Here is an 11,874-nt window from a genome sequence, read left to right as displayed (position 1 = left end):
AAAAAAAAATTATCTCAGAGGGTTATCGTGAGGACTAAGCAAGATAATTCACAATGAGATCTTAGTCTGATGCCTGGCACAGCATAACATACAAACATATGTAAAGTATGTATACATGGTGTGGATAACCTAGGGATAAATACAATTACATAAGTATGGAATGATACACAGGAAACTAACAGATTTATTATACTTTCACACAAAATAGAATTGGGGGCGGTCTTCACATATTTTTGCTGTGTATGTGGCTGAGTATTTTTAAATAGGCAAGACCAGTAGAAATTCTCTTGACCAAATTCCACTATGCAGACCAAATTTTCCTTTCCCTCTTTAAAACAACAGACAGAATACTATGAAAAAAAGCCCACAGCTAGTATGAGCGTGGGTGCTGCTGTACAACAACGAGACCCATGCTTATCAGGAACTATTTTCTTCACCGTACTTTGGACAGTATGACTGGTTAACTCCTCTTGGACAGCTTGACTAGATCATAAACACATAGCGATTATTATGAACGGTTAATAGTCATTTCGACGAAGGTTAGAGCAACCCTTATAAGGACTACAGAAGGGGCAACCCCATGTACTGTCAAATTTGTTTTGGCCATGAAAAACATAAAATATTAGAGAAGAAAATACATCAAAAGTCGATAGAATTTTGTCCTCAACATTGTTTCCCAATCATCTACATTCTCTTGTCATAATTAAATAAAATGATATTGGAAATGATGGATGTGTGGAATTTATGGGAAAGGGACAAAGGAGAGCATAGTCCATACCTAACAGGCTTTGGTCCTACGAGGAATTATTGGGATATGTACATAAATGTGAAATATATTCTTTATTGGCATGTATACATATATTACTGATATACATATATTACTAATCTCTGCTTCAGCAAAGTATTATCAGTTAACAGGCTAAGCAGCACTTTAGAAAAGATTGAGGAAGGCATTCTCACCTATCCCCACTGAGTGCAAACTTTGATAATTCAATCACATACAGACTATATAATTAAGCTTTCATAAAGAGTGGATTAAAATATAGCATATTAGCAGAGTATAATAGGCATTTTTTCTTTTGTCTTTTACTTGTTATATTTTCTAAAGAATTCCAACGGATGTAATAAAAATTTAAAAACCTAATATCAAATGAAGTATCTTGCAGAGATGTGCTCACTTCTACTGTTGACGCTAGCATTTAAACTGTTTCTTTTACTCTCCTTTGGAAACTGTTCTTGAACTCAGAAATGAGAATTAATTTTTCCTACTTTATGTTCATGGCCATTTTTATCCCCTAATATGACTGTCTTTGGTGTGTTGTGTTGGGCATAACAAAATATCACTCAACCAGAAGAGACTAACTTTCTCACAGTTCTAGAATCTGACAGTAACACTAGGGTACTGGTACAGTGACATGCTGGTAAGATTACCTTTTCATTGTGAAAAGGCAATCTTTTTTTATGAATTCATATTTGCTTTTATTTAGGTGTATATTTTAGGCAAAGATAATGTATACTTTAAATAGTAAAAAAGTAAAGATGTTGCCTATGCCAACTCAGCTGAATTGGCTTTTTTTTTATTGAAAAATAAAAAAAAAATTCTGCCTCCTCCCAGCCTCCCATTTTCCTCCCCTTCCTCCCACACCACTCCCCCTCCCCCCATTCCTTTCCCCATCCCTCTCCAGTCCGAAGAGCAGTCAGGGTTCCCTGCACTGGAAAAAGTCCAAGGTCCTCCCCCCTCCATCTAGGTCTAGGAAGGTGAGCATTCAAACTGGCTAGGCTCCCACAAAGCCAGAACATGAAGTAGGATCAAACCCCAGTGCCATTGTCTTTGGCTTCTCAACAGTCCTCATTGTTCAGAGAGTCCTGTTTTATCCCATGCTTTTTCAGTCACAGTCCAACTGGCATTGGTGAGCTCCCAATAGATCAGTCCCTCTGTCTCAGTGGGTGGGTGCACCCCTCTTGGTCCTGACTTCTTTGCTCATGTTCTCCCTCCTTCTGCTCCTCATTGGGACCTTGGGAGCTCAGTCCAGTGCTCCAGTGTGGCTCTCTGTCTCTTTCTCCATCCATCATCAGATGAAGGTTCTATGGTGATATGCAAGTGTGGTTATAGGATAGGGCCATTTCAGGTTCCTTATCCTCAGCTGCCCAAGACACTAACTGGGGACATCCCCCTGGGCACCTGGGAGCCCCTCTAGGTTCAGGTCTCTTGCCTACCCTAAGCTGGATCCCTTAATTAATTGAAAAGGTAATCTCATCACCTTTTCACCTGTGAGAAGAGAGGGAGAAGGCAGGAGGGAAGAAGGGGTGGAGATTTCTCATCTACTGCTTAAAAAGGCCACTAACCATATGGATAATGGCTTCACCCTTATGATTTCAACTTTATCTTTTAAAAGCTATGTCATCTAATATAGTCACATCATGGATGAGAATTTCAATGTAGGAATTTTACAAGGATACAAGTTGGTCAACAGCTATGAGCCAGCTTGATAATCCACTTTAGTTGTTTATTTTTTATTGAGTGTGTGTGTGTGCTCGAGTGCATGCACATGATGTTTGCACGTGAGAATACACACGCCACAGTATAGGAAATGAGAAAACAATTTTGTAGATTTGGGTCTCTCTTTCAAAATTTACATAGTTTCTGGGACCGGAACTCAGGTTGGCCAGCTTGCATGGAGAGCACCTTCACCTACTGAGCCATCTCACTGCCCCACTAGGCCGCCATATTTGGTTTTTATAATTTTTGACTTTGTATTTGTTTGTTGGTTTGAGGACATTGTCTATCTATGGAGCCCAGGCAGGTCTTGAACTCACAATCTTCCTTTCTCACTCTCCAGAGGGCTGACTGGGATTAAAGATGTGAGCCACTGTAGCACGCCTCATTCTTTATTTTTTCCAAATGTTAAATGAATTCTCCAACAAGGAAAACTTGTAAGCATTTGAAAAGAATGCATCGGCAGAGGGCCTGAGGGGAAAAGCCTGTGATGAGCGCCCACCTTGCATAGGCGAAGTCAGCACATCGTGGTGACTAAGCATGAGGGTTTGCAGTCCAGACACACCTACGTCCTGCTCTGACTTTCCTCCCAGGAGATGGGGTGTCTTAGGCAGGCTGCTTCGTCTATCCTGAACTTCAGTTTCCTTCACTGGAAAAATTAGAATATCAAAAGCCAGACCCCAGGACCAGTTATTATATAAGTCCATTTAATGCAAAGTGTCTAGACTCAGCAAACCCATAGAGATAGAAAATAAAGACAGGGTTTCCAGGGGCTAGGGCCTGGGAGGAATGAAGGAGCAATGACTCTTAATTTGTACCAAATTTCTTTTGGGAGTGACTAAAATATCCGAGAGTTAGATAGGGTTTGAAGGTTGTGCAACACAATGAACTATTACAGACCATTTTATCTGTATACGTTCAAATGAGGAATTTGCTAGCATTCAAATTATAATCTTAACTTCAAGAAGAATGTCAGTGAGTAGCTCATGGAAATATTCTCCTGAAGTACTTTATATGGTACCTGGCTTGGGGAAGGCTGTTGTAAGTACTGAGTATTTGTACAATGATCACATAATTTATCAACCATACTTGGATACTTTTAAGGTTGACAGAGGCCAGTAATAATAACTACAGCTTCACAACAGGTGTAGCCCAGGACTGTCTTAAACAAACCCTGGTGTGTGGTCACCCAGCTCGCAGCATTTGGACTGCTAACAAAGTCTGTTTTCATAGAAGTGGTGTTCCTTTGTATTATCAGAATCCGGAACGTTAGGGCCCACACACATTATTTCTCCTAATAGTGATGAACGCCGGCTGATGTTTGGTCTTCATAGCCCTGGGTTTCTATTTACATGCTAATGAGAGCAGAGTGCTTCACTAGTCTTTCCGGTGTCCTCAACACTCTAACACTTCAAAGGTCCATCTCACCCCTCCTTTAGCACGGTCCTCTGCTATTTTTTTTCCTCTTCTCCGAGTTCTTTTGGTTTGCTTGATCTTCACGCTGCTCATACTCTAAGCTTATTTTTGACTCCCTTGCTTCTGTATATACCATTACCCATTATGACCCTTTCCACCTTCTCTTCAATTCAGTACATTGTTGAGACCCCCACCCTGTGCAAGGTGGGTTCCTACTGTCGAGTGAGGGTGATGTGAACAGCATAGAGAGGCATTAATATGATGGAACACAGACGGAAGGGCAATGTAGGCACACAGAAAATCACAGCAGTGTGAAGGGCCCAGTGCCTTTGTTTAGGAATGTATGCATGGTCAATATGAGCTCCCATCCAAAGGGCACCTAGCTACCCCCAAATGGGATAGTACATAGCACGAGGAAATTCCAGCAGAGGGGATGCCCAACCGGACACAGAGCTAGAACTGGCAAAAGGAAAGAAATAAGGGCCTCAGAAGCAAAAAGGATTAGAAAACCTTGTCTAGACAATGACCAACTGAGCAGTCTGCTGTTGTTAGGAAAGGAAGTGAGACTCGGTAGCTACAAAAGTGGTCAGTAGTAGCCATACATACCAGAGCGTGTGTTTTATAGCATATGAAGTCAAGCCCCCAGATGTGGGCCTCAAGGAGGGAGCAAAAGACATGAATGACTTTTTAAAAAGATATAGACATGGTCAGAATCTTGTTTTAGAAACATAGGGCAGGAAGTAGAGCACAGCTCCCCAAACTATAAATTCCAAGTGAATCCCTTGGGGGGGGGGTCTTGTTCAAAAGTATGCTGATTCAGTAGGTGTGGCCGAAGTCTGAGCATCTGTGTTTCTCACTGCTCATGAGGCCCTGGGTAGGAGAAATGCTGGCTGGGACTATTTTGAGAAACAAAGGAGGTGAGGATGAACAGAAGATGGGGCAAACGGGGGTCACGAAGATTCTCTAGGGTACCGTCATGATAATGTTAAGTGAAGAAAATAGATGTGAAGTAAGGCCGTAGGCATGACAACAGAGAAAAGCCAGATGTGAGACAGCACCACAGTGAGCACAAGAGATCAGAGGCAGGGAAGGGGCGAAGCGTCTGTTACTGCTGGCGTACCCCCTGCCAGGGTAAGGGTGTGCAGACACCACCTCTGAACTCGGTCGCACTTTGCAGTCTACTGGGTTTTTCATTTCGTTTTCTAAACTGGTCTCTAAAAAATGTTTATGTGTGTGTTCATGTGTGCGTGCGTGTGCGTGTGTGTAATGTATAAATACGTGTATCCATGCCTCTCCTTTGACCCTCTATCCTTTGCCCAAGTCTGAAAAGCAAAGCAACCCTTGGCGTATCTTCCGCCCTCTGCTGGCATAGTGACAAAACAGCCAAATCTCTCATTTATTCCCTCTGCTTTTAAAGTCACTACCTCCACCTGGTGTTTTCTTTCCTGTTTCCTGGGGTGAATGTCAGAGCTTCTTTGTTTCAGATCTCTTTTTCAGCTGACCGCACCCACCCTCTGGAGCTGCTCCAGATCAGCTGTACCCACAGCAGTACAATCACATTGTATCCTCATGGGGTCTCTTGGGACACTGTTCCTTCTGGACACTCTGCTTGCTCCTCTCCTTTTCTCAAAACCCTTCATTCCTGAACTAGAGCAGTGGATCTCAGCCTTCCTACTGCTGTGACCCTTCAATACAGTTCTTCATATTGTGCTGACCCTCACCCATAACATTATTTGGTTGCTACTTTGTAACTGCAATGTTGCCACTGTTAAGGTCGTAATGTGTACTGATATGGAGGATATCTGATGCAGGACCCACCTCAGAGGGGTCACCATCCACAGGTTGAGAATCACTTTCAGATGGCATTTTTGTGGAACCCAGAGCCAAGCAGAGAACTCTGGGTAAAGGATGGGACAGGTTCTAAGTTGAGCAAGAAGTTTTGGGGTATTTCTGCATTTAGTCCTGTGTGGTGCATTTCCGAGTTGAAGCACTGTTGTCCATGGTAAGGATTTCATTCAGTCTTCTCCTGTATCTTTCGCTTCCATCCATGCCTGTGTTGGGAAACAACACCAGCAAGTACTTCATCCATACTGAGCCTGCCCCCACCCCCAAGAGAAATCTTTCTCATTTCTTAGCCTCTACTGACTCAGGAACCCAAGGACTCTTTGAAGATTAAACTCTGGCACTACTTCTCAAAAACTATTTTTACTTTTTCATCAAAAATACAAATAACTCTGAGGCCCCAAAAGATGACTGTACTGATAACGGCACTTGTTACTAACCTTGATGACGTGAGCTGGATCTTAGGGACCAACATGGTAGAAGAAGGAATGGACGCCCTAGAGTTTTTGTGCACCATGGCACGCTCACACACATGCATGTGTGCTCTCTCGCTTGCTCTCTCTCTTCTATCTATCTATCTATCTATCTATCTATCTATCTATCTATCTATCACTGATATATATCATCAAATAAATCAGTTAACTAATACGTTAATAAGCATTTTTAAAGATATAGAAAGGTGAGTGGGCAGCCAGAGACAAAAAAATAATAATTCTGACACCACAAAAATTGTGGCATGCATCTTACATATTCCTATTATCAGAAGCAACCAATTTTCTAAGAAGCAAATGGAAAGGGGAAGGGAAATTAGCACTGGGAAGTTGCCTAGAGATGCAGGCGAGGTGGCTTCTTTAGGGCAGGGCTTCTGGGGGATCATTCCTGGTAAGAAGAGCCCGCCCAAGCTTGGAGAGACTAATTAGCGGCAGTGGCAGCTCCCTTCTAAAATGGGCCGCTCTTTCGCAGGCAACCTTTTAGTTTTTGATGGGGAACAAGGTGCGGTTGCACGTAAAACAACAAAGACCAAGTAGGAGGTGGACAGAGGCCCTTTCTCCCAGAACCCACCGGACTCAGCCATAAACCCTGGAGGGAAGCAGTTTAACTGAGTACTTGCTGTAGTAATATAAGCGGCGGAGCTGCGTCCCGGCCGCCTGCTAGCTTATGCCCCGAAATAACAACACACAAATTGTATTCATTTAAACACTGCTTGGCCCTTTAGCTCTAGCCCCGCCGCTCATATTACTACAACTTGCGATTTCCTCATGGGGGCGGCGGAGGGGGGGGCAAGCAGAGAGACCAAACCTTAGAGTTGCTGGTGCATGTGTGAAATTCACACCGAATACAACCACTTCTCATTTGGTTTCGGAAAACCCATAGCTGTTCAAAGCCCTGCATGCGTGCAGGAAAGATGGGAGGCTTCAAATTGCTCAGGAGTAACTGTTCAGAGAGAGTTCCAGCCATGACTTTCACTGTCCTGGGGGGGGGGGTGTCCTGCAGACTCAATTGAGCAGCTGCCTATCACCCCCTTTGCCCTTGGCCATATTGGTGCCCAGGGAAAGCAAATTGCAAAGAGAACTCTGGAATCACACAGTGTAGCATCTGATAGGTGATACTTTCTGGCAGACACCATTTGAAAGTTCCAAGGGAATGAGAATGTTTCATTGCCCGGGGCTTTCCGGAGGCCTGGCAGTGACCTGGACAGGTTGCATCGGATTCAAGTTGCTAGATTGGTTGCAAACTGACTCTCACCACTCAGTCACCCTTTATACTAAGAGGGGAAAAAGGAAAAAAACAACCCACAAGATTACCACCCTAATAGCAGCCATGCCCCCACTCCTGGGACATTGAAATTATCATGATTGTACTGGAAAGGCTGCTGCAAAGTGACAGGGTAATAACAGCGTTCTCAAGACAGAGCTCCCAAGTCTTCTCGAAATTACTAGCTACTCTGGGTAATTAAAACAATTATAATTGTTTGTTTCCATGAAGTGCTTAGCACTAAATCCAGGCAGTGTGCATGAGGTACAACCAGATTCCAAATGGTTGTTGGCGTTTCCTTCTAAACTTGAAATCAGTTCTCTATCGTAAGGCATACAACAGGACCCCCACGGAAGCCGTTCCAAATGCCACACTCCAAAGCCTTGTTCTACAAAGTTGGAAGCTGACATCCAGCCCAAGTAAGACACTTGTCTGGGGCCTATCAGAAAGTGAGTAGCCCACCTAGGAATGAAACCCAAGACGTATAAAGGGAAAACCAACAGCTAAGCATAGGAAAGAGCAGAAGCAAGAGGGGTCTCAGGAATATGCTTTGCTATTTAGCTATCCCTACACCCCTACACCTGAATGCTACTCTTTCGTATTCGGTCTGGCTCCCTCTCCCTGACAAAAACCATCCTTCCTGATGAAAACCATCCTTCCTCGCCACCCCACGGTACTCTTGGTTAGCCTTTCTTTTCTCCTGCTTATGACTCTGGGGTCTCTTCTTTTCCTGGGCATCCTCCTCCTTTGCCCTTCTGGAATCAGCTTTGCTCAGTTTGGCTGAATGGCCCAGCTGGACCGGGACCTGGGTAAAAGTTATTTTGTTCTGACAGGCTGGGAATTCCAGCAGAGCCCTATCCCTAACATATTAGGGGTGCTAGGGAAGACCACCTCCCTTCTTCTCTGTCTCTGCCTCTCTGTCTCTCTCTTTGTGTGTGTGTGTGTGTGTGTGTGATGGTGAAGGGGGGCAGAGAATTTGTGGTCTTTAGATAAAGAATCCAGGCTGGTCTTGAACTCACAGTTCTCTGACTTCACTCTCCTCACCTGAGTAAAAGTAGTAAAATCTGGGGGAAGGAGTCATGGTTGAGTTTTACCTTTTTCTTTTGGATTACTCAAAGTTTGTAAAGGTTTTGTTTTTGTTTTTTTTGTAAATAGCTTAGGTTCTATCATTTCTGGAAACTTAATATGAAATTCTTTTAATTAAGAAAATCCCCTTCAGGGGATTCTGAGTGGCACAATGACAGATCAGACAAACTATTACTCTCTTTCTGGGACAAAGTGTCTCATTCCCTTATTCTTTCAACACCCTCTCATTAGCCAGGTGTGTTTGCTTGTTGACAACGGAGGACCAAAGGGAAGGGAGCAGTTCTACCCTGGAGCAGGAAGCCCCTGCCTCTGTCTCACTTGGACTCTTTCCAAGTACCCTAGTCACAGGAGTCACTTAAGTCCTTCCAGGTCACTCCTTTGCCCTCTGACACATGCGCTTGAGTTCCTGAGCCCAGCACACATCTAGTCTCTTCCTATGGGATGGGCTATTCGGCACTGACTTGGACCTAACATAGCAGCTGCTTAGAATCCAGTTAGCTCTACTTGCCTCTTGACTGGATGCTACGTATGCTGTGCACACAGTAGGTGCTCTATAAAGATCTGCTAAACCTGGGGCACCGTGGTATAATTTCACTCCAGGGCCTGCCTGCACTTCCTGCTCCTTTCCTTGTAACCGATACCGGCACGCAATCACCCACATTCTGAGGACGGTCTCGTGTATTTGAGACTCTTGAAATAATCCAGACTCCAACCAATGCCTCAGGGTACCACATTCTTTTCAGTCTGGGGTCGGCCCCATTACAGTTGACCTTTGCCGTTCCCCACCTCGACATTTCGATCTGGAAGATCTACCATGAGGGGGCGTATGCCAGAACTCAAACCTGCTGGCTAGAATTCTCTAGTCGTACCCAGGTGCAAGCACAGTCGTGTCCGGGGCACTTTTAATTCGTACATTGCCTTTAAATACTGCGCATCAAGAAATCCAGTGCACGAGAAAGAGAAAGCATGATTTGACTTGCAAAATGTGACACTGTGGGCAAGCCAAGAAGAATTTCTAAGTCATGAGCAACGTTCAGTGGGAAACTTGATCCCAATAGAGGCTAACCTTCGGGTCTTAAAATTAGTCATTCCCAATACGTGCTTCCCCATACCTTCCTCTTTTGATTGCTTAGGTGGAGGTATTTCTGGAGAAGGATCTGGTTAAGCTGACTCATTGCTATTTATAAGTCAAAGCCAAAGATATTCTTCTCTTCTGAATGTTAAATTGACACTAGCTATTCCCCATTGTTTCAAATGCAGAAGTGGGCTCCTGGCAGCAGCCAAAGAGGCCTTTGTGGGTTGGTAGGGTGATCTCTCTTCTGTTTCATTCTCCTCAAGAGCCTGAGGCAGGGTGCTCCTGCTCCTCATTCCTGGTATAGCCATTTCATAGGACCAGAGGAGGCTTACTGAAACCGCACAATCACACACCTGCATAGAAAAAAAATTGATACTCTACGATATAAAATATGTGTACTGCATCCTTCTTGCCTGAAGGTCTTGCCTCCTAAAATCAGCAGACTGGCATTTGGCCTGCTGACTCAGCCATCTGAGCAGGGACTAGTCGCCTAGCAGCTGAGAGCGTGAACAAAATGCGTAGATTCATATTTCTTGAACACCTACTATGTCCCAGGTCAAGCACTAATAAGTCAACGTCCACACTTTGCCTTCCCAGACTTCATAGACCTCGCTTTGCCTGAACTTTATCCTACTCGCTGAGAGCTCCCAACAAAGCAAGGCCACCTTTGTGTCCCCATGTGATCCTCTGACGCCACACACCTTTGCGATATCTCGGAACTGTTTTCATTGTTCCTCTGTCCCGTGAAGGCTCCCTAAGAGCAGACTGTTTCCTCAAGCCAATTTCCCCGACCAGCTGCTGACCATTATCTGTACCATCATCCCCTGCACCTGTGACCGCTAAGGCAGCAGCTCTAAAATGGCAGGCCTTCAAGAACGGGGAAAGGGGTCAGAGTTACAGGATCTTTCCCCGGTACCATCCCATGCAAAGCTTGTTTCTACCCCTTAACTAGATAGCTACATTTTTTAGTGCCAGGAACTGAACCCAGGGCCTTGCACACATCTGGCAAGCACTCTACCACCGAGCTATATTCCTAGTACTTTTCGGATTTGTGTTTGGGGCAAGATCTTGCTAGTTTTTGCCTTGTCTGTGCTTGAACTGTCTCTGTGTTCCTAGGCAGGCCTTTGAACTTGTGACAGTTCTTCCCTGGCCACCCAAGCAGATGGAAGCAGAGGCAAGATTAGTCTGCAAACTTGAGCGTGTCGCTTCTACACACCTCCCAGTTGTTAGGTAGGAGTGTTGCTGCCTCCTATCTCGCCGTGAGTTTCATTTAGGGAACACATGCAGAATTCCTAGTTTCATGCCTGGAACACAATAGACATTTTTAAACACGTACCAGCTATTATCATTATAATTTAGGTTGGAAAAGAGTCCGAGGGTCCTTGTGGGCTAGTGGACCACTGCTTGATATTTAGGGGCAGGGACCTGGCACATCTGCAGGGCATATGACTTTGCTATAGGCAGCTTTACCACTTTTGGAAGAACTCCCATTTTGTGGCTTAGGCAGAAAAGGACTTTATACTGCAACTGTTTTAAATGTATTATTTGTAAATGAACCCGCAAAAATTACACGTATTTATCATGCGCAGCATGACATTTAAAATATGTATACACTGCGGAATGATTAATTTGAGCTAATTAACATATGCAGTACCTCACAGATTTATCATTGGGACAGCTTTTTTAAATGAAGCTTCCCTCGTTGTTTTGGTTCTGGTTTTTTGGCCTTACTCCAAAGCAATAGGTGCTTATTAAAAAATGAGGGCATCAAGCATGGGGATGCATGGTGGTGCGCACTGTTACTCTCAACTCTTTAGGGAGCTCCACCTACTTGGGAGGCTCACCTGAGTCTGAGGATTCCCAGATAAGTGCTGGCAATCCAGCAAGTTATCGCAAGAGATGGATAAGCAAATAAGTCTGGAATGAACTAGATATGCTAATGAACATCTGGAGTCTCGGCATTTGGGGTGTGGAGGAAGTAGGAGCGTCAAGAGTTCAAGACTAGCCTCGCCTACATGGCAAGTTCATGGAGCTTAAAGGGAACCTGGGGTAGATGAGACCCTGCCTCCAAAAAAAAATGAGGAAATAAGTCAACAGAAAAGAAGAAATTATGCACTCAGAATCTCATTAGAGTCAGCCAATCTAAGGCCCTTACAGTAAAGCTTGCAGGACAATTTTCAATGGATGTCACCTAAGTCTTTAG

General features: G+C 44.2%; 1 protein-coding gene across 1 annotated transcript in view; it reads right to left on the bottom strand.

Moving 5' to 3' along the window:
- The window catches only part of Frmd7 (FERM domain containing 7), a 30,673-nt gene extending 21,283 nt beyond the window's left edge, over window positions 1–9,390 (bottom strand). The window contains exon 1 of the mRNA XM_026787517.1: window positions 9,238–9,390. Coding sequence (XP_026643318.1) covers window positions 9,238–9,390 — 153 coding nt within the window. The remainder of the gene's footprint in view (window positions 1–9,237) is intronic.
- Window positions 9,391–11,874: the final 2,484 nt, after the last annotated feature.

This window comes from Microtus ochrogaster, linkage group LG10 (genome assembly GCF_000317375.1).
Source record: "Microtus ochrogaster isolate Prairie Vole_2 linkage group LG10, MicOch1.0, whole genome shotgun sequence".
In the NCBI taxonomy this organism is placed as follows: Eukaryota; Metazoa; Chordata; class Mammalia; order Rodentia; family Cricetidae; genus Microtus; species Microtus ochrogaster.
This window is presented reverse-complemented; position numbering and strand designations above follow the sequence as displayed.